Below are 24,171 nucleotides of genomic sequence, written 5' to 3' on the forward strand. Positions count from 1 at the left end.
AAACTCCTAGTGATTTTGGCTTATATTTTTTCTTATATAATTTTTTCTTACTTGTTTTATTGCTTTATTGTATTTTATTTGTATAAACATACAATTGTTTGCACATTCTTGCCTAACAGTCTGATCTCCGGTGGGTTACGGACCACCTAAGTGGTTTATATTGTTTTTCCCAATATTTTTTTAAAGTTTAAACTTTTTTATTTTATTTACTTTATATTCAAGTTTACAAATATTGCCACAAAGTAATCACATACAATAATTCCCCTTACAAACAAATTACCCTTATCCCCCCATCCCAACCTCCCTCCCCTTATCAGCCCTCTCCCCCTCCCATTCCCTCCGCCAATAATATTCCATTCACAATTTATACAAAAGAAAATTTTAAATAACATCAAACTTAAACAAATTACTCATTCCCTTCTCCCATCCCCCTCCCCACCTCTCATTCATACCCTCCTTCATCCATCACTCTTGTAACTTACTCACCCTTTACACACCCCACTTTCCCCATATTTTAACAAACTTCCCATAATTACCTCTTTTCCTATATATGTATTCCTCCTTTTTTATGTTATCTTTCACCCTTTCCATCCATTCCTTTACTGTAGGCGCTTCCCTCCTCTGCCATTTACACGCAATTAATTTCCTCCCCTGAAAAAGGCATCTAATGACTGCTGTATGGATATCCCTTCGTACCTCCTCTTCTTCTATCAATCCCATTATACATATTTTAGCTTCTACTTCTAGTGATAACCCAAACACTTTATTAATTTCCCCTATTATTCCTACCCAATATCTATATAATCTTGGGCATCGCCAAATCATATGTATTAAATCTCCTCTTCGGTCCCCACATCTTTGGCATTCTGCATCCCGTCTACACCCAAATCTATACAATTTGAGAGGAGTGTAATATACCCTATGGATTAAATACATTTGAGATATACTATTTGATGGAGATAAGGAAACTTTCGCCCCCAATGCCAGAGCCTTTTCCCACTGTTCTACCGATATTGGGCCCACCTCTCTTTCCCATTTTGCTTTTTTTTCCTCCTCTATTACCCCTTCTTGTTCTGTTCCCTTTAGGTACCTATAGATCTCTGAAATACCTCCTTTCGATATATTATGACTTATGATTCTCCTGAGTGCAGGCATTTTACTCCATTCCAACTTCCTGTTTCTAAATTGTGCCTCTAGCGCATGTTTAATTTGTATATAATTAAGGAGGTAATAAGCCGGTAACCCATATTCATCCCTTAGTTCCTGAAATGTTTTCAGTCTCCCGTCCTTATATAGTTGTACTAAGAAATGTATGCCGCTCCGATCCCATTCTACTAATCTCCCCATTTTCTTAATTTCCCCTAGATTTTTATTTTCCCATATTGGTGAGAATTCTGTATATCCTCTATACCCCAATATTATTTTTACCTCCTCCCAACACTTTACCATCAGTTGGACTGTGGGGCAGCTGGTCCTAAATGAGTCGGCTTCCACGGCTTCCGCGACCGTATTATGTGGAGTATCCCTCCCCAGGGGTCCAACCCCCCTTCCTGTCACCGCCACCAGGTTACCTCCCCTCATATACTGTAATTGGGCAGCCAGAAAGTAGTATCTCATATTAGGTAGTGCCATCCCACCCATTTCCCTTGGTCTCTGTAGTACTTGTAAGCTAATTCTTGCCACACTGTTCTTCCATATCACCTCTCTAAACAAACTTTCCATTTTTTTAAACCAATATTTTGGAATCCAAACCGGTGAGTTTTGTATAACATATAATATTTGAGGCATCCACACCATCTTAATTAAGTTGCACCTACCAGCTACTGACAAGGGGAGGTTCTTCCATATTCTAATTTTACGTTTTAATTTTGACATAAGTGGGACTAAGTTCCCTGCTATATACTGCCTTGGGTCTGCCGTCATATTCACTCCCAAGTACTTCATTTGTTTAACTATTTCTATTTGGGATACCTGTGCTGGCAGTGGGGTATCGAGGGGGTCCACTGGTAGGAGGGCAGATTTTTCCCAGTTAATTTCAAGTCCGGAGAAATACCCAAATTCTTTTATCAGGGTCATTGCCGCCACTAATGAGGGCCCCGTGTCCCCTAATAACAGCAATACATCGTCTGCATACAAGGCGACCTTTTCCTCCTCGTTCCCTCTTTTAAACCCCCGAATATCCTTCGCCTCTCTCAAGGCTATAGCCAGAGGTTCCATCGAGAGGGCGAAAAGCAGGGGCGACAAAGGGCACCCCTGTCTTGTCCCCCTCTCCAAATGGAACCCCTCTGAACATTCCCCATTTATTCTCACTTTCGCCCTAGGGCCTGTATACAGTACTCTTATCCATTGCATAAATCTCGGGCCAAATTGAAATTCCGCCAACACCCTCCTCAAATAATGCCACTCCACACTATCGAAGGCTTTTTTTGCATCTAAGGACATAACTGCTCTATTCCCTTTATTTTCTGAAGGAATCTGAATGTTTAAATAAGTGCGTCTCACATTCATATTTGTGGACCGCCCTGGGATAAACCCAGTTTGGTCCTGGTGTATTAGTTTTGGTATTATGTTTTTTACCCTTGTTGCAAGTACTTTTGCCAAAATTTTAACATCTGAACACAATAACGATATAGGTCTATATGATGCGGTCTCCAATTGGTTTTTCCCTTCTTTTGCTAGGACCACCACTGTGGCCTCCATCATTGATTGCGGCAGCTGTCCCACTTCAAAAGCGCCATTGAACACCTGTAGGAGAGCCGGTAAAAGTATCTCCCCAAATTTTTTATAAATCTCTATCGGCAGTCCATCCGGACCTGGTGCTTTCTGATTTGTCATTTCTGCTGTTACTTTTTGCAGCTCCTCCAGGGTCAATGGTGCTTCCAAACCCTCCCTATCTTCCTCCGACAGCCTGGGTAATGTTATTTTCCCAAAAAATTCCTGCATCTCCCCCTCTACTTCGGAGTTTGAAACTTTATATAGTTCCTCATAATATTTTCTAAACTCTTCCACTATTTCAGGTGTTGACTTCCTCATACCTCCCTCCCTGTCCAATATCGCCGGTATTATTGGGGACGAGCTATTTGATTTAGCAATCATTGACAATACCCTCCCCACTTGTTCCCCTTCGCAAAAGAAGGACTGCCTCTGAAACTGCCTTTTCCTCTCTTCTTTCTCCCATATAAGTCTTTTATATTCTACCTGATTTTTCTCCCATTCCTTGGAACTTTCTTCTGAGGGGGCCCTTATATACCTCTCTTCTGACCTCCTTATCCTTTCTTTTACTTCTGTTTCCTTTGCTGCCCCATTCTTCTTAATCTGCGATATCTTTTTTATTAGTTCCCCCCTTAAGAAAGCTTTCAAGGTATCCCACATTATTCCCAGGGACGTAGATCCCACATTTATGCTCAAAAATTCTTTTAAGTTTTCTTTTACCTCTTCCATGTTATCCATTAGTTCTAACCAAAATGGGTTTATCTTCCATTCCCTTCTACTACATCCTCTCCCTATTGTCATTAAAAACATTACCGGTGAATGGTCCGAGATTCCCCTTGGCTCGTACTCCACTTTCTCCACCATCCCCAGCGCCTCTTCATTACACAGCACCATATCGATCCTGGACAAAGTGGAGTACGTCTTAGAGTGACAAGAATACTGTTTTTTAAAGGGGTTCCACTTTCTCCATATATCCACAAAACCCGTTTCTTCACAGAATTGAAATAACAACCCATTAGGTCCCTCCCTACTACCGCCCTTCTGTGGGAACCTATCTATTTTTTGATCCATTATCATATTGAAGTCCCCTGCTATTATGACTGGGATTCCGGACTTATCCTTTATAAACTTCAGCAGTTCATGTAATATTTCTGCATTAAATGGTGGTGGGATATACACAGTTGCAATCACACATACTCTATCTTCTATACCACAAAAAAGGAACACATATCTCCCTTTAACATCTACGATGCTCTGCCTGCAAGTTAGACCCGACCCAGGGTCTATTAAGACACTCACTCCCCTTGAGTAGGAAGTGTATGTAGAGTGATATTGTATCCTATATTTCCTGTGTCTTAGCACACTGATTGTATCACGGTCCAGGTGGGTCTCCTGTAAACAGAGCATCCCATAATTACCCATACTCCCCATGGAAAATAACGCACGTCTCTTCAACTGTTCCTTCACCCCCCGTATATTCCAAGAACAAATTTTAACCTCTTTAGTGAAATTCCCTACCTTACTACTTACTCCCATATTTGAGACCTAAATCACAATATCATACTTTTATTCTCCATTCTATGTGCTTTCTCTGTGTTTTCACACGTGCTCTCCCCCTCGCTTATTTCTTTTTTCCCAATGCTCCAAGATTTTAATCCCACACATATTTTATATCTCATATTTACCATTTTTCTTATACACATTTTACACACATTTTATATAAATTGAACAATATTATTTCCTTGTGCCTCTCTTAATTTCATTTTCTTGTGCCCTTTTACCTGACCAACATATTCAATACAATTTCACCCATCAACTCTATACTTAAATAGATATATTTTTTTTCTTGTGCAATTAATAATCCTTTACCGTGCCTACCTATATCCTTTCGTATCCTTTCAAACTCCTTTCTCTCACTATCATTCATCCATTCATACTCCCCATCCCTTTTTTTTTTTCCCTCCCCAACCCTCCCATGCCCCACTTGGGGCCCTTCTAAGGGGCTTCCAACATGACCGTTTTTACCTCCCAGGGTGATATATCCTCCCCACCTGCTCACCCTATCCACCCACTCCCATAACTCTTATTTCTATAACAAACAATAGTCCAAATTACTGCCAAAACAACCAAAAAAAAAAAAAAAAAAAAAAAAAAAGAGGGAAGGGGGGAAGGAGAGAGGGAAGGAGACAAACAAAGCAGTATGGGGACATTCCCTCTTAGTCCAGAAAAAAAGAAAAAATTGTCCATTTTCTTTCTGTTTTCATACTACAGCATTTCCCTCTGTTGCAGCAGACATTTATTTTCCTCCAACCACGACTTAACTTCTTCTGGACTATTAAAAAATATGTTTTCCCCAAATGCTGATACCCTCAACTTTGCCGGATAAAGCAATGCATAGTTCACTTTAAGACTCTGCAATTTCTTTTTGCACTCTATGAACTTAGCTCTCTGTCCTTGCAACTCTGGGGAAAAATCCGGATACAATGAAATCTTTATCCCATTATATTCAAGGTTACGCAGTTCTCTTGCTCTTTGAAGGATAGCAACTTTATCTCTATAGGACAGCAATTGAATGATTATGGGTCTAGGATAACTTCTTCCTTCCACCATCCTAAACGGAATTCTATACGCCCTTTCAATTGCAAAAAATCTTGATAGCTTCTCACTCCCTACTTTATCCTTTATCCATATTTCCATGAATTCAGCAAGATTATTGCCTTCACTTTTCTCCGGGACACCTAAAACTCTGATATTATTCCTGCGTATAATATTTTCCATATTATCCATTTTAGCCATACACAAATTTAACTGGCCCTTCATCATTTGCATCTCCTGTTTCAACGGGAGTACTTCATCCTCCACCTGGCTGACTCTCTCCTCCATATCTGATATACGGGCCGCAGTTTTCTGTACTTCATTTTTAAGATTTATCCCATCTTCTCTTATCTGCTTTAATTGGTCTGATACAACGTCCAATGATAATTTACATGTATTCACTGCAGAAAGAATTTCTTTTAGTGATGGTTCTTTACCTTTTGCCCAAATTTCTCCTTCTGTACTTATCTCAGTGTCCCATCCAGTCCCCCTCTCCAAGGAGAGATTACTCACGGACGCTTGTGCTTCCGATATTCCACCCATTACACCCGTAGTGTCCGACCGGACTGCCACACATATTACTTCGTTTAGACTTGTCGGCTCTATTTCGGTCGTCAAACCCTGGCTTTTCCTTCCGACCGTTTGCACGGCTGCAGTACTCTGCGGCCGCCCCTCTCCGACTTGCACGTTCTTTCTAGGTGTTTGGTTTGGGGTCTGATTAGGCGTATGGGCATATTGCTCCAGTTTAGAAGCGGCGGCAGCAGCAGCAACGTGTATGTGTGGTCGCCTCCTCCACCCCCCTTTTCCTAGTCATACCTTCGGGTCTTACGTCTCTTCTACCGGGGGGGAGGTATCGCTCAATCCCTCCCTTCGCTTTGCGTCCCTCTCTTACAGGGTTTCTTACGTGGGAATCGATGTTCCTCTATGGGAGAGCTTCCTATGGCGACCTCCACATATCTCCACTGTCGCGCCGTTCGAACAACCGAGTGTACCGTTGATCTCGCTTTCGTGGTGTCACGGCTTCACAGCGTCCCCTCGTTTTCGGCTCCACAACGCTCGGCTTCTCCTTCCCTCCTCCTCCTCCACACTACCTTGGCAGCATTAGTCTCTGGAGCGAGCGGTAGGTCTGAGCCCGCCGCGACCTCTCACCCTGACATCTGGTCACGCCCCTGCAAGCTCTGATAAGGGGTCTGCTCTTCTCTGTTTTTCCCAATATTAGTTCTAATTTTTTGGGAATTTTTATTTTTTATTTTTATCTTTATTTGTATTCTCCAATTATATTTTATGCGTTTTTAGACGAATTGTTGTTTGTGGTTCTGTGTGAGCGAGGTAGGGTTGATTGTCTATGGATCCCCTACATTAATTAAGAAGATTTTTTTCTTTAAAATTTTTTATTAGATCGCCATAACAGACCATCCATTTATTTATTTTTTCTATCACATATTCGATTTGCCTTGCCATCCGCATTCGATGTGCGCAAATCGAATATTGATGGTATAATAATTTTCGATTTGTTTCCATCCCGCTGTATTTTTCGGGACTATCTTTACTTTAACATTCGATGGTGTATTTCCCTCAACCAAGATGGCGGTTTCCATTTCATTTCCGGAGGTCAGACTGAGGCTTGGTTGTTTGTTACTATATAAGCGGTGCGTCAGGACGCCGCCCGTACCCCGTGACGACGTCCTATTAGTGATGAAACGCGTAGGGAGGAAGAGCGACGCACTGACGTCACCGCTACACGTGGCTGTCCCAGAAGTATCGGGCATTTTTTCAAGACCGGCCGGCTCGAGTAACTACATGCTACTTATCTATTGGTGCTATGTAAGTGCGCAATTTGTTTTTACTTGTTACATTAAAGCGTTTGGTTTTACATTATTGCAAGCTTTATTCTTTGTATGTCCGCTGACGTGTGGGATTGTTGCTGAGCTTGAACTGCGAGAGGTTGTTTTCACCATCCTATCTGTCCAAGGATCCCTGGCTGGGGAGAATTAGCCATATGCGCTTTGTGTTTCTCTATAATAAAGAACCTTTTGTCTCTGGTTAAGCGGCAGTGTTAATTGTGGTAGAGGTGTTCACAGTCTGCACGAATTTGGATTTTCTTTCACTGTTCCATCACTGTGGGAGTTATTACTATTATTCCATAATTTGGGACTTTCTAATAGGATTATGGACTATTTAGATCATCAAAGTGATCGTTTCTTATTATGCATTATTTATTAATTGTGCTCTTTTCACTGACATTTGATTTTTCTACACTGGTCATCGGATTGGATATTTATTTCTATTAGATGTCCAAACCCCTTTTCTCTTTATAATCTTTTATCACACTGGAGAGATTATTTTTATTTATATACACATGTATTTTGCGATTTTTTTGCACCTTTTTTTGTATAGGATTGATGGTAATACCCATTTATCTTATTATTTAGGTTTTCACAGATTGACTATTTACATATTTTTCTAGCACAACCCTCTCTTTTTTCTTTATTCCAGATGACCACCTGTAACATAGCAAACTGGTCAGATTAGTTTCAAGTTGTTAGCTGAGCTGATTTATAAGAACAAATAAAACCATATAAGGTACAAAACAATCCTGAGCAGTCTCAGATTATCTCAGAACAATACAGATTTGTTTTACCTCCATTGGAAGACTCCGTGGGGGGATTTTACAAAAAGAATAGGAGCTCTTTCAGAAAGGCGGTAAAGCTTTCCACCCTCTGAAAAGCAATCTGCGGTGAACTGTTTTTCAGAGGGCAGCATAGTAGCAGCTGGCAGGGGTTCAAGAGGTGCTACTGCCGCCTCCTGACTCCAATTGTTTTTCTTTGTTGGCCAAATGGCATTTTCACATTGGAAGACCACAAGCTCGCAGTTGTGGTGCGACTCCATTGATCTCTGCAGCCCGAGTTAAAATTGCTGCAGCTACAGTATGTGTATAGCCATGTCAGTGTTAGGTTGCGGGGGTGTAAGACCATGTCTCAGCCGACTATTTTTTACCACTATTTGTCTGCCAGTGTAAAAGAGGCATAATTTGACCTGAAAATATACTAATTTCAGTCAAATTTACATTTTTTTTCCCCCCAAATTTGATTATATTTTTATAGGCTTATTTTTGGTTGGATACATATGACCAAAAGTGTAAAAGTGTATAATTCAAGTCTACACTCCCAATTCACCTCTCTTAAGCCTCGTACACATGGTACGATTGTTGGCCAACCGAGCATCTGATTTTTAGCAAAAGGACGCGTGCCAGGCCCTTCTTGTCTTGCATACTAACAGTACACAATTGTCCTGCCACAAACATGAACGTAGTGATGTACTACGAGGAATTTCAGCTCTTGAGTGCCACCCTTTGGGCCCCTTCTGCTAATTTCTTGTTTGGTGAGCATTGATTCCAAGCATGCGTTTTTGTACTTTCGACTTTTGTGTGACAGATTTGTGTACTGACCATATGAAAATCTGACGTCAAACCGTTGTCTGCAGAAAATTTTCTAGCCTGTAATCCAACCTTTGTTGGCCGAAAGTTGGACAACAATTGTCAAAAGTTAGAAGCTCCTGCTCCTTTTTGGTCCACAAGCTTCACATGATGCAATTTGCCACGTGATAAATCGGGGTAAAACCACATTGCGTTTTAGGTGCTATTGAAAATAATGTCATCTGAACCTGCGTTTTGCAATTGTAGTGCGCTTTGAAATCGATTCTGCCCCAGAAGCGTGGCAAGTGTGAAAAAAGCCTTATGCCACGTACACACAATCTGAATTCTCGTGGGAAAAAGCTCAGATGGGTTTCCCGATGGATTTCCGATGGAATTCTGCTCAAACTGTCTTGCCTACACACAGTCACACCAAATTCCGACTGCTAAGAACGCAGTGACATACAACACGTTTGACAGGACTAGAAAAAAGGAAGTTCAATACCTAGTAATAGCTTCCATCTCGTAGTTGAATCTGAGCATGCTTGAGTTTTTGCGCGTCGGAATTGCATACACATGATCGGAATTTCAGATAGAAAGTTTTTCCAATGGGAAATTTGGGAACATGCTATCAAATTTTTGCTGGCGGGAATTTGGCCAGCTAAATTCCGATGGAACATACACACGGTCGCATTTTCCGATGAAAAGCTCTCATCGGTCTTTTTTGCTGGCCGAAATTCCGATTGTGTGTACGCAGCATTAGAGAAACCTATTACATTTATACCAGATTTACCCAGAAAAGTATGTATTTATTCATTTCAATAAACCTAACAAAACTGGCAGCAGGAAACAAAAGGTTGCATTAAAGAACACTGCTCGATTCCAGTCAGTGTTTATGGGGGAATCCCTCCCGCAGGAATAATGTGTTCTCCTGCCGAGGGTCATCTTGGCTGGGAGAACATGAAGTGATTATTGCTAGCCGCTGGCAATAATCGCAATGAAAGTTCGGCAGGCTGGTTATACCCAAGGTGATCGATCGATCAACTTGGGTGCAAGCAGCTTCCCCATACATGGTTAGAATTTTGGGCAGTCCCTGCTGAACCAGCCCAGATTTGAACCATTTATGGCCGGCTTAAGTGCTTTATTGAATTCCCCTGACATTTATTTACCAACCCTTGTATTAAGTAAGTCTGTGCACCTAAGCGCTGAGTTGGTTTTTTTTTACATTTTCTCTTTGTTAGGTTTTCCGACATGGTGATAGAAGTTCAGGTGAAACTTATCCTAATGACAAGTATAAGGAAGATTCTTGGCCTGATGGGTATGGACAACTTACACAGGTATGACCCCAACACATTATTTGGTAATTTGTTTTATATGAAATACTATATATTTGAGTAATGTACTAAAAACTGTAAAGTAGTCCAAACAATTGTCTATTGTCTAGCAGGTTTAACAACTTTTAAACAATAAAAGCAACCAAATGAATCCTGTACACCTATCATCATACCTAAAATTTTAATAAACATGTAACCATATAATATACTGCATATGGTGGCATGTTGCCTTGACCTGTTCCATAATTTTTGTAAAAAGCTGGTTAAAACTGCTTGCAAAGTTATGAGTATGGCTAGCATAACTTCAGTTCTTTCAGGAATTATATCCTATGCTATGTACAGTACCTAATGGAAAGACATGTATCCCTATGGGATAGCGGACGTTAACGGATAATCATCCGCTGACATCCGTCTCCGTTAAGCTAAGCTAAGCTCCGGTTTTTAAGAAGAAACCCCTATTTTTCTTCCATTAAAAAAAAAATGGAACAGACGAAAAAACGGAAAATTTATGTCAAATACTTACCGTAATTTTCCTTTCCTGATGGACTCCATGGCAGCCTACGTGTGGGTTTAGTCCCGCCTCCATTACCCTATAGGACGACACTCCCATAAATCTTTGCTCCCTGCCACAGGCCGTGTTCGGTAACTATCCTACTCCAGCCATTTGGGAGGGAACTCCTGCTGCCATGGAGTCCATCAGGAAAGGAAAATTACGGTAAGTATTTGACATAAATTTTCCGTTTTCCTGACAGACTCCATGGCAGCCTACATGTGGGAAATAACTCGCCAAGACACACCCGGGTGGGCAAAAATGCTGCTTAACAAAGATTTATTTGACACCGTCAACTGACAAAACTTTAACTCCAAAATCAACTGAGGATAAAGCCGCTGGCTCAACACAATAATGAGACATAAAGGTGTGAATGGAAGACCACGAGGCCGCCCTGCATATCACGTCAGGAGCCACATGGCGAGAAGCTGCCCATGAGGTAGAAAGACTTCTGGTCGAATGTGCCGTCACCGCCTGAGGAGGAGCCAAGCCCTTTTCTCTGTATGCCCACTGGATTGCTTGAACTATCCATGCTGCAATTGCCCTGACTGATGCTCTAGTGCCCTTGTTCTTTCCGCAGAACAGAATGAACAGGAAGTCCGACTGCCGGAACGGAGCTGTAGCTTCCAAGTAGAGCTTTAATGAGCGTCCAACGTCAAGAGGATGAGTTTCCAAGGAATCCGAGGATCTGAATAAGGGTAGAGAGATTTCCTGATTATCATGAAAAACCGAAGTGACCTTAGGGTTTGACCCCCAACATTGGAACTAGGACCACTCTGTCCGGAAAAAAGGTTAGAAAAGGCTCCTTGACTCCCAGAGCTTGAATTTCTGACACTCGTTTCGCTGAGGTGACTGCCACCAGGAACGCGGTTTTCAAGGTGAGTTCTCGGATGGAGAGATCCTTACTGAGCAGAGAAAAGAAGTCCAGGACTAGAGGCAGATCCCATTTAGGGAATCTGAGTTTTCTTTGGGGTCTCAATCTTATTGCGCCCTTGAAAAACTGCTGGATAAGGGCATGCCTGGCCCACTGAACCCCTGTAAAAGCAGAAATAGCCGAAACTTGAACGCGAAGGGAGCTGACTGATAAAGGTAAGTCCAAGCCTCATTGCAGGAACCCCAACACATCTTGAACTGTGGGTGAAACATAGGAACTGGTTCTGGAGGACACATAAGAAACGAACTTAACCCAGATTCGTTCATACACCTTATTAGTGCTTCTTCTCCTTGCACTTAGGAGAGTGGGAATGGCTTCCTTAGGACACCCTAGAGCTTCCAGCCTTCCCCTCTCAAGAACCAGACCTTCAGCCGAAGGTGAGCCGGACATGGATGGAGAACCGACCCTTGGGAGAGAAGGTCCCGTCTGGATGGAAGAGGAACTGGGTCCCGAAAGCTGAGGAGGGATAGGAGAGGAAACCAGGGCCTGTTGGGCCAGTACGGGATTATTGCCAATACTTCTACTCCTTCCCATCTGAGTCTCTTCAGGAATTGGAAGATGATTGGCGTTGGGGGAAAGGCATATGCCTTGTGGAATCGCCACTGCTCTGTTAGGGCATCTATCCCGTAGGCCTGCGGATCCTTGAACCTTGAATAGAACCTTGTTAGCTTCTTGTTGAAATGAGAGGCGAAGAGGTCCACTTCTGGAGACATCCCCAAGGATAGAACCCACTGAAACACCTCTTCGCGAAGGGTCCATTCGTTGTTGTCCAAGTGGACTCGTGATAGAAAGTCCGCCTGGACATTGAGGACTCCGGGTACATAGGCTGCTGTTAGGTTGGACAGGTTCCTTTGGGCCCAACGCATTATTGGATCCACTTCCTTCAGCAAAGACCGACTTCTGGTGCCCCCTTGCTTCCTCACGTATGCGACCGCAGTCGTATTGTCCAGCCTGAGGACTACGGATGCACCCACTATCAGATGTGGAAATGCCAACAGCGCTAGGAAGGCTGCTCTTAGTTCCAACACATTCGACACTATTCCCCGAGCGGGAAAGTCCCAAATGCCCTGAGCCACTTCCGAAAGACAATGTGCCCCCCAGCCCTCGTTGCTGGCATCTGACGTTACTGAGATCCATTTGATTGGCAGAAGAGAATGACAATTCAGTAGATTCTCCCGACGAAGCCACCAAAGGAGGGAACCTCTCATGGTCTGAATAACTTCGATGGACTGGGCCTTCTCTCCCGACCATTGACGGAGAAACCCCACCTGAAAGGGGCGCATCCTACATTGTGCCCACTTCACCATCGGTATCGTAGATACCATGGTGCCTATGATCTTTAGGCAATGAAGAGCACTGAGACGAGAAGAGGAGAGAGCTAGGTGGATCCTGTCCCGTACTACTGCAATCTTCTCCTCGGGCAGAGAGATGGTAACTTTTGCCATGTTGAACAGGGCGCCGAGGAACACGAGAGACTGTGTAGGAACCAACTGGCTCTTCTCTAAATTCAGGAGCCAACCGAACTCTTTGAGGGTTGCAATGACTTGATCCCTGTGGCTCAAGAGACAATCCTTGTCCTGAGCGAGAAGAAGCAGATCGTCTAGATAATGATGAATCCTGATCTTTCTGATTCTCAACAAGGCTACAACTGCCAGAAGGACCTTTGAGAAAGTGCGAGGGGAGGTTGACAGACCGAAAGGAAGGCAAGTAAACTGTAAATGCAGCTGGCCAATGGAAAAACGAAGAAACTGTTGGAACTCTGTGGCCACCGGGACGTGAAAATAGGCGTCTTTGAGGTCTATTGAGACAAGCCAGTCCCCTGGCTGCACTGATTGTTGAATCGTGGACAGCGTTTCCATTTTGAACTTTTCCTTCTTTATGTAGTGATTTAGATGCGTCAGGTCTATTACGGGCCTCCATGTACCGTTCTTCTTCTGGACCAGGAAAAGAGGTGAATACATTCCCCCGCCGCGCTGGACATCTGGAACAGGAATAGCGGCGCCTTGATCCAACAAAGATTTTATGTAAGTTAGAAGAACTTGTCTTTTTTCTTCCGACTTTGGAATGGATGTGGGAACACACTTGAGCTTGGGTACACTGCTGAACGTCCACGTGTGTCCGGATGAAACCGTCTTGACGGTCCAAAAATCCTGGATCAAGGCCGACCAAACGTGCCGAAAGTGGAACAAACGTGCTCCTACCCGGACCGCCTGGACGGGCTTGATCTCAAAAGGACTTAGTCGGCTCCTTCTCCCCCATTGAACTGCTTTTCGCAGACTTCTTGAGAGATGTCTGTCTGGACCTCCAAGATCTGGAAAATTCCCGTCCAGGCCTATAAGTGCGTGCCTCCCTAGCACGATCTTGAACCTGCTTCCTAGGGAACGATCTTCTTTGATTCTGCAGGCGTCTATCCTGGGGGAGAAACCCCGACTTTCCCCCAGTGGCTCGAGTTATGGCACTATCCAGCTTATTGCCGAAAAGGGAGGAACCATCAAAAGGAATACGGCACCAGACCTGCTTAGAAGCGGGATCGGCCAACCAAGGACGGAGCCAAAGGGCACGCTTGGCAGTTACAGATGAGAGCATAACTCGAGCCACCAGACGGATAATGTCTATCGAGGCCTCCCCCAGGAAAGCTGAGGCCAGTCTCATTTCCTGAATGGGAGAACTCCTGGCCAGATCTTCAGAAACATTCCTGAGTGAATCATCAACGTTATTGGACCAAACCTCCATTGCTCTAGACAGAGCCGCTAAGGCCAGAGCCGGCTTACAGGCCATGCCAGCCTGTAGATAGATCCGCTTTAGGTCAGAATCAATTCTCCTATCCAAAGCGTCCTTAAAAGAGACCGTGTCTTCAAGGGGAAGAGTCACATGTCTGCCCAATCGCATTACTGCTGCGTCCACTAGAGGAGGAGACTCCAAGTTCTTAACCTCTTCTTCCTTGAAAGGATAAAGTCTCTGAATCTTAGATAGAAGAGAATTCTTTTTCTCTACCTTACTCCACTCATCTGAGATCACTTCTCCCAGTTCTGAGAGGAAGGGGAAGCTAATACGCTCTTTCTTCAATTGTTTGAAAAATTTTCTTTGTTTTGCCGGGGCCACTACCGGCTCTTCCCAGTTCAATGTTTCCTTAACGGCTTTGACCAAGGGAGGAAGCCGTTAAGGAAACAGGGCAAAGTCAAAACCTGAACCAGACTCTTCCTCCTCAGATTCCCTCTCTGAGAGGACAGCAGATGGATGGCTAGGCAACGAGGAATCCCAAGTGTCCTGGGCCTGAGCATCCCTCCCCGGAGACCTTGGAGACTCTATGGGAGACAACTGGGGGGCTTCAAACTTCTTAAGACTGTCTTTAACCAATCTTTCCACCATAGACCTTAGCTGTTGGTCAGAGTCACTCCTTTCACCCGTCGCTTTAACATAACAGGCGTCACAAAGGGACTTGTCAGCAGGAACCTGCGTCTTGCACCCCCAGCATACACCTTCAGCTACGTGACTTGGGCCAGCTGTTGAAGGGAAGATTCCCGGCTACGGAGACTGGATCTCGCAGGAGAATCACGTCGTCTGGACCTGGAAGAGGAATGCCGGCGGTGGGACTTAGACGAGTCGCTTCCTCGGTGAGAACTTCGTCGTTGAGTAGACCTAGAAGGGCTGTAGAACAAAACCAGCAGTGTTAGTGGAACATTCCCTAATGTTCCACTGCTTCCCCCCCCCCGGCAGGTAACCCCAAAGAAGTACCTTCTCCGAGAGGGCTGGCCACTAGCAGGCGGTGAGGCATCCAAAGGATCCATCAGGGCTGGAGAAAAAACAGCCTAATTTAAATACAGAAAACAGCATAAGGAGGCAGAGAAAAAACTGATCCCCTAAAGACACATACCTAAAACTGAAGAATCAGAGCTCAGGAATGGTGCTGCAGGCTTCACAAACATCCCAGGGATACTACAAGCTGTTTTCCGTTTTTAAATTCGCCGCCAAAATGACGCCACGATTTTCGTCACAAAAACGCTAGTGCGCATGCGCGAAGCCCGCATCGCGCATGCGCGAAGCCCGCATCGCGCATGCGCGAACCAAGCCTCGTCCTCGCTCCGGTCTCGCGCATGCGCAGAACGACCGAGCGGCGAACGAGGAAGTAACTGGGCGGCTGGAACGCACGGAAACCAGCCGCCCAAGCCAGATACACCGCACGGCGCTGTATGGGGACACGAAAAAAACAGGGGGACACTGCAAAAAAGAAAGCAGACAACAAGACAAATAAAGGCTGCCATGGAAAGAAAACGGCTCACCACTCCAGTAGACGGACACCAGCCGAGGTAGGTCCCCACACATGCCGGACTTCTGAGAGGAGGAGGGGGGGGTTGGGGGCGAACAGTCACCTGCTAGTAGCATGGCTCACGACTTAAAACGCGGTTTCACCTGTCAGTGACCAGGCATACACCTCTTCAGCGCCTCTTCCATATGCCCCTTTTCCATACTCTGCTAGTAGCTAGAGCTTATTGGAAATTTGCGACTTCCAAGTCACACGGCCGGTCCGTATCGCAGAAAAAGTAAGTCTTCAGGGTAAAAAGACACATGTTAGGTCCTATGGAGGAGGACAAAAAAGAACACGGCCTGTGGCAGGGAGCAAAGATTTATGGGAGTGTCGTCCTATAGGGTAATGGAGGCGGGACTAAACCCACACGTAGACTGCCATGGAGTCTGTCAGGAAACGGATGTTACCAAACGATCTGCTTTTTCAACCCTTTTTTTCCCCCCCTCATTTAACACTCTGTATATAGCTAGTTGCTAAGGAAGCCAGCTGCCACGTCCTTAACAACCGATGAGTCATCAGCTGTCCCGCAAAAAATGCAAAATGCAAAAAATAATCATGAGAAAAACGGCGTGGGGTCCCCCCCTAGGTCCATACCAGGCCCTTCGGGTCTAGTAGGGCATGGGGGGGTTCAACTTTTTTTTTTTAATTGTGTGGGCTCCCCCCAAAATCCGCACAAAACACTTATCCAACTGTGCAGCCCAGTGGCCCCCATATTCCACCCCCCACCCCATGTGAATGGGTATCGGGTACATCGTACCCCTACATACCCCCTAAAAAACAGATGTCAGCGGACATGAAAACAGATGTCAAAATTGACATCCGTATACGTTTTTTAAACCCGTTTTGCAAAAAAAAAAATGTGACTGAACTGAAAAACGTAACCATACCCTTGGAAAAACATATTGTGAAAAGAAATGCTCTAAATAAGGGACAGGTGGGAGCAATTGGTTATGTATTCTGATTTCCTTTAACATATACTGTACATACTGACCATTATAAAACTGAGATTACTATTTACCTTTAGGCCCCTTTCACACAGGCTTTCCAATCAGGCCCTCCTGTCAGTTTTTCAGGCAGACCTGATCTGAGCCTCCATTCAATCTTATGGAGCAGCGGATGTCAGCGGTGACCTGTCTGCTGACACACACTGCTATCCAATTCTGTCCGTGAAATCCAGACGGATGGTGATCCTATTTTTCATCCGTCTGGCAGATTGGATGAAAAACAGACGGCCTGTTTTCATCTGATCTCCCCGTGAAGCTCTGTGAACCTGACAGGTCACACATCTCTACTCCATGTCGCCTGAAGCCGAACGCCTGAAGCTCAAACAAGTTCCGGACCCTTTTTTGTCGCTCGAATCGAGCAGATTTAGGCATTTTTCTTCTTTTTACATTGGTGACCTTTTTGCCCTGCATAAATCGCGGCAAAACGCTGTAAAAAACGTTGCAAAATCGCGGTAAAAAACGCAGCAAAATCGCTTGAAAACGCAGAGGTGTGAATGCAGCCCTAGAGAGGAAGGCTTCAAAATGACAGTAGGAAGTCAGAGCAAAAGAGTCATGTCTCGCATGTCATTTACCCACAGCAAATATTATAAACAACAACATTTCAAAAGAAAAGGGGGGTAATAATACCAGCATAGACATAAAATATCTCCAATTTTCTTTTTCCACATAAAAGCAGATTTATGGCATTACGTCAAAATAATAAAACAAATTCATAAAACGGATCCATCATTAGCACCTTAATGTAATGTAAGCATCACAAAGAATTTTGCATTTGCAGATATTTATTCTATATGTTTCCTGGAATAAAGTCTACTTTTTCACATGCAGCTCACGTGATAAAGATACATAAATCTGCTTTTGCTGAGTCCCACTACCTCCAAGTGCAAAAATGGTGATGAGGACAATATGGGCTCTGTCCTATGCCAACCTGTACATGGCAGGGTAGAAGTGCACAGTTTTTGGTGATGAGAACTTGTCGCCAGATACATGGATTCTTATGGCTGGGAGGGGGTGGTACTTTTTGAAGCACCTGATTAGAGCTAGAGGCTCTAATAGGCTTCAAAATAGAGTGGGCTCGGGGCGCAGGTGCTAATTGAAAATCTCTGCAGGAAAAATCCCAGGAAAAAAAGGAAAAAAGCCATTGAACCACAGGTCTCAACTGTGAACTAGATCCTTACTCCTGAAACACTATAGTAAACAGAAATAACTGTCTTGCCTATAGAAGAGAGGGGGTTTATACCAGCTAGGGCTGCTCAGCTTGTGTTAATTTTCTGCCTAGCGTCCTTCTCCTGTAGGTGGGGCTATAAACCCTGTGATCAAGAATCAGAAGAGTGTGTCCATCAATAAATGTAAGGGCCGGTGCACACAGCGATGCGCGGCGAGGCGTCTCCGACTTGCCTCGCCGCGACTTGCACGGACCTCAGCGGCGACTTGCAGAGGACTTCTGTATAGAAGTCAATGCAAGTCGCCCCCGAAGTCGCCCCAAAGTAGTACAGGAACCTTTTTTCTGAGTCGGAGCGACTCGAGTCGCTCCTCTCAGAACGGTTCCATTGTACAGAATGGGGGCGACTTGCGGGAGCGAGGCGAGGCGAGCCGTGTCGCCTCGCCTCGCGCCGCAGTGTGAACCGGCCCTAAAAGAATACAAGTTCTTCTGACTCTGAGTTCCATGCTAACCCAATGCTTTCAGTGTTTTCTAAGGCCTTTCGCATGGGCTTTCTGATCAAGTCTGCCTGTTGGTTTTTCAGGCGGACCTGGTTGGACACTCCATGCAAGTCTATGGGCAAGCGGATGAAAAGGGACTTGCGTCCATTTACAACTGCCTTTCTTTGAGTCTGACATTGCATCCTTTTTGACCTAAACATGACAGAGGTAGCCTTATGTAAACAGACACAAGTCCATGTACATCTGTAAAAATTTGGACCATAACTGAACGGGCAAAGATGTCACAAAAGTGACATCCATGCTGTTCTACTCTGATTCAGTAGGGGATCTGCTCATAGATCTCCTAGTGAAGGGAACAGAGCACCTGCATGTGAAAGAAATCTAAGTCATATGGTCACAATCTTTACCCAGTCTGGACTGGCTCTGTGACAATAGCCGACAGCGGGCTTCATCCCGCTGTCAGCTGAAAACAGGTCACAGGAGTGGTTGCACTTCTCCTGTAATAGTTTTCTCTCTCTTTTTTTTTTTTTTCATTTAAACACTACAATCTGGCATTATGGACAGCAGTAAATGTCACAGTGTGACCTTTACCAAGTGATAGCAATAAGTCAACAGATTTAAACAGCCTGATGTGAAAATAATAAAATAGCACTCACACAGATTTTTTTTTCATGAAAACTTTTTGTGTATCTCAACAGCTAGGAATGGAGCAACATTTTGAACTGGGACAATACCTGAGAAAGAGATATACTGGGTTTCTGAACGAAACCTACAACAGACATGAGGTAAACATGTGGTAGCTTACTTTTCTCTTTACAGGTAACTAGAGTTGAAGTCGAATGGAAATCCCAAACATAGATGTATAGTCAGACAGACATTTTAAAAACAATTTCCATTTTCTTGTAACATCAGTGTCTAACAAGTATCTAAATGTGAATACAGTACAACAGATCCTAGAAAAGACCAATTTCTCTCAGTAATGCAATACACTGTTATTTATAAGGACACTAGTGCTGAGGGGTGTGGCTGTTATTCAGCTCTGCAAGCACAGTGCACTGCAGTGTGAGGGCAGGAAGCAGCATTTTTACTGAGCGTAAAAGGTATTTTAATGCCAACTTCAAAGCAAAACTACTAATTTATTGTTTTTCACATAAAAAGGATAATAGCACAATTGTAATTTGGCAAAATATTGGGTGTAACAAGGTTATTGAATGGTTGCCATGCGCAGGCTATAGCATGCTGAGTACGATGGGGCATGGGGTGCTGAATGTAATTGGGTGTAAAATGCAGTTTTCAGTGCATAATGCAGTGTATGTTGCAGATTGTTTGCTGTAACTGTGCATGATATAGAATGCTAACTGTATTCGGGGTGCATGTTGCAGTGTGCTGTCTAAGTGGGTACATTGTATGAAATGTTGAGTTTATTGTTGTGATTGCTGTGGTGTGCTGAGTCCAAAGAGGTGCATGGTGGGGCACTATAACATTATTTGTACATATTGTTGAGGGTAGGGTGTGCTATCTGGTTCTCTCTCTGCCTGATCAAACTAAATTCACAACTGGCCTGAAAGGCACACTCTCTATTACAGACCCAAAGGATAAAAACCTACCACATGTTATTGTACACTAAGAGGCTGTTATGCTTTCTAATGGGTACACGTGCTGCTGATACTAGCTAATGTTATATAGCTGACTGAGTGCTATACTGTTGCTTTGGGAGTGTTTGTGTGCTGGCATGTAGAGGCTGAAAGGTTTATTACTATTTAAAGAGGAAGTAAACCCTGATGAGTTTACTTCCTCTTTGATTCCCTGCAAAGGTAAAGCATAATGGACTACTATGCATCGCATAGTTGTCCATTATGTATCATTTACCTGACACAGGAGCCAGCAAAGTCACCACTGTCCCCTGTAGTCTGGAGCATCCATCTTCTCGGTGGGTCTCGGTGGGTCTCGCTGCTCCGCCGCTGTCATTCGACGAAGCCGCGATGACGTCACTCCCGCGCATGCCACGGGAGCCGCCACTCGCGGCATATTGCCGTTGACAGAGGCACGCCTGTATTTTGGCAAATATCTCCTAAACCGTGTAGGTTTAGGAGATATTTCTTGGACCTACAGGTAAGCCTTAATCTAGGCTTACCTGTAGGTCAAAGTGGTTTGTAAGGGTTTACAACCACTTTAACACAATCTGTGTTTTTCCTCTCTCATAGTTAATTGGTAACTCCACTTTCTTGAGGAAAAACAGTAGCATATAAAGAAAAAATAATATAGTGTATACAATGTATACAATTGCAACACAAGTCAATATTGTAATTAAATGTTATTAAAAAAATACCTTTTTCATCTGCAGCTCTGTAATTTTCTGAAAATGCAATGCAATATGGCTACCTGGATGTGTTATGTACTCAGATTGTGTACACAATGCTCCCCAGAAACAATTTCCTGCTTGTGTGGTTGGCTTACTGATTGAAGTCCGGTATCCCCTGCAACAAAAATTGCATTTTTGGGGAGATACGCTCAATAGGAAATCACATCTAAAGGGATGCGGGCCCAGCAGCTTTCCTCATTAGAGCCCTGCAGGTGCACGGCTCATTGATAAATATAAAACCACTCCCATTAGACTCACTTTCCCAAATGGACACAGACAAACACACAGGATTTCTTCAGATTAACAAAAGGTAGGATTTTGCAACAAAGTTTTACAATACTTGCAATGTACATAGGACACCCAGAGAGGAATGTTTTTTTCTCAACAAAAGTGGAGTTACGCTTTAACTGTATGAACATTAGACTTGACTTTGTATACATTTAGACCCATGGTTCTGTTTTGACACCCCTCTAACCCAAAAAAATATGTATTGCAAAGGGGCCTGGCTTGGACGTACTGTACATGTGAGCAGATGTGCCTCACATCGGCTTGGGTATCCTGATACAATTCATCCTGTATGCTCCCAGCTTAGAGCTACCCCCTACTGCAACTCCGTCAAAAATCTCCCTAAGGTAGGGATGACTAGAAGGCAGGAGGAAAATCTGCATGCTGAGCGGCAGATCCAACATGGCAGATCCCTGCTCCAGCAGCGCACAGTGAAGGACCACTGCAACTTGGCGGCATCCATGCTGGAAAAATATGCCCACGATCCGGGTGGCCAGAAATCTGTGCAGCAGCCACATACATCGTATGCAGCAAAAGCGGCAAAAAGCAGGCCCACTGTGAAACAGCAGCACATGGAACAACATGCAGCAGAGAAAATGGCATCAACAGCACATGGAATCACAGTGAGTACCCTCTTGTCTCCCCTCCCTCCTCTTGGAATAGCAGACCCCCTGACCCTGAGCATAGAGAACCCTCTCTGCAAGACATCCTTACTACAGTCCATACCTATGGCTCCTCACTCACTGAATTGTTCACAGAGGTTAGAAGTATGAAAGAAGGTATACTGCAAATTAGACATGACATGCAAAAGATCAGAGAAAGAGTCAATGCTTTGGAGGGTAGGGTGAGTTCCATAGAGGATGAGCTACCTCCACTTTTGCAAGATGTTCAAATGACTGCTGCTAAAACGACAGATACGGTGGACAGAGAGGAAGACATGGAAAACAGGCTAAGATGGAGTAATATCCGCATAGTTGGCATGCCTGAAAAACTGAAGGGATGAACACTGTTGACTTCATTGAAACTTGGCTAGCTGACACGTTTGGTAAAAGTAACCTTACTCCATTTTTCTCTGTGAAAAGAGCTCACAGGGTGCCTTTTTGCCCACCGCCACCAGGGGGCAATGATAGACCTTTCCTGCTGAAATACTTAGCCCATGTACACATGGTCGGACATTCCGACAACAAAATCCGTCGCATTTTGTCCGACGGGTTTTGTCCGAAACTTGTGTTGCATACACACGGTCAGACAAAGTTGTCGGAAAATCCGATCGTACGTAACGTGATGGCGTTATTTCGTTACGACGGGACTACGTTCATGCTAGTAGACAATAGCTTTGGTCTAGGAATTTGATCTGAGCATGCGTGGCACTTTGTCCGATCGGAATTCTCTACACACAAACGGACAAAGTCCGATCGGATCATGTTGTCGGAAAGTTTTATAGCCCAGTTCTAAAACTTTGTCCGTCGGATATTCAGACGGAAACAGTCCGATGGAGCCCACACACAATCGGATTATCCGACAACAATGTCCGACCGTGTGTACAAGGGCTTACACTATAAAGATAGAGATATTATCCTTTGCATGGCTAGACAAAAAGCTAATCTAGAAATACAGGGTGCCAAAGTATCCATATATCCAGACTTCTCAGCAGCAGTCCAAAAGCAGAGGGCTAGATTTACTGAAGTGAAGAAACGCCTGCGAGCAATATCAGTGATGTATTCCATGCTTTACCCAGCCAAACGGCGAGTAGTAGCAGATGGTTCTTAAAACTTTTTTGAAAACCGGGCTATAGCTGCCAACTGGCTTGATCGGTATGAGCGACACCTGCGAGTGGCTGCTCGAGATGATGGACCGAGCTAGAATCATGCGTTAACCTGCCTACAAATATTCTGTTTGCTCACCTTGCTAACAACGGAGCCCAAAGAGGAACACTTTGGCTTTACTGATTTATTACATTTCTTACCAGCAACTTGTGTATTTGGCTTCACAGCACGAGGTCCTAGCCCTCGCTTGTCCCCGCTCACATAGCCCAGTGAGGGCACAATTGGAAGGCTTTCCAATGGGAACTTACATTTTCTTGGTTGGAAGACCGTTTATTTATTTTTTTGTTGTTTTTAAGCCCTGGTTGGGTGCAGGGCCATCCTTAAGGCAGGGCAAAAGGGGCAGCTGCCCTGGGCCCCATCATTTTTGTGGGGCCCAAAGCAGCTGTCTCATACTTGCCAACTATCCCAGTTTAAATTCCCTTGTTCCTTGAAGTTTTAGTCCTGTGCTTTGTCCCGATATCTCAGTGTGAAGTTCTATTACTAATACCACCCAGCTCTGCCCTATTGTTGTGTACAGATGACTCACCTGCAGACCCTGTGTTTACATGTAAATAACCTGTATTAATATGTAAATAGACACAGAGCTGCGACATTGATATGTAAATAGAGGCGGCATTCATTTGTATATTGCGCCTCCTCCTGAGGTCATATCCACCATCACTTCTGCTGATTGCTGCCCACTGGGAAGGTAAAGGGTCATGCTTTAAAGTCACTTGAAAGTCCTGCCTACAACTGTGGTCATTAAACCTAACCTCAGCCTGTTCTGCAAAGGTAAGCAAATTGGAGGTGGAACCTTTTTTAAAAAATAACATGGTGCCACAGCACCCTGAATTTTAGTGCATGTGAATACGCACATCTCAGCAGATGCATGAGGGTGTCATTAACAATTAATGGCACTGCTGTGTATCGGCTAAGGGTAGCACATTTCTGTTGCGCCGGGAAAGTGATTTTGCATGCATTCCTGACACACACAAATGTGAATGCAGTCTAAATGTCTCAGTTGCATTGGTGGTCAGTGTAAATCATCTCATTACATTGGGGCTTGGTGTACAATCCTTTCATTCACACTAGTGGCCAATGTGAAGGTCCCCCTTACATTGGTGGTCAGTGTAAATCCCTCCTTACATTGGTGGTTACTGTGAATGCTCCTATTACATTAGTGGTCAGTGTAAATCCCCATTAAATTGGT

At 44.1% G+C, this 24,171-nt stretch overlaps 1 protein-coding gene across 5 annotated transcripts in view; it reads left to right on the plus strand.

The window, feature by feature from the left end:
• The window catches only part of LOC143996460 (prostatic acid phosphatase-like), a 115,798-nt gene that overhangs the window by 30,076 nt on the left and 61,551 nt on the right, over window positions 1–24,171 (plus strand). For all 5 annotated transcript variants that reach the window (XM_077491518.1, XM_077491514.1, XM_077491516.1 and 2 more), the window contains exons 2-3: window positions 9,961–10,056; window positions 19,208–19,294. In XM_077491518.1, the coding sequence (XP_077347644.1) occupies window positions 9,961–10,056; window positions 19,208–19,294 (183 nt within the window). The remainder of the gene's footprint in view (window positions 1–9,960; window positions 10,057–19,207; window positions 19,295–24,171) is intronic.

The sequence above is a fragment of the Lithobates pipiens genome, unplaced genomic scaffold (genome assembly GCF_037356315.1).
Source record: "Lithobates pipiens isolate NorthernLeopardFrog02 unplaced genomic scaffold, aLitPip1_a1.2 Scaffold_19, whole genome shotgun sequence".
NCBI lineage: Eukaryota > Metazoa > Chordata > Amphibia > Anura > Ranidae > Lithobates > Lithobates pipiens.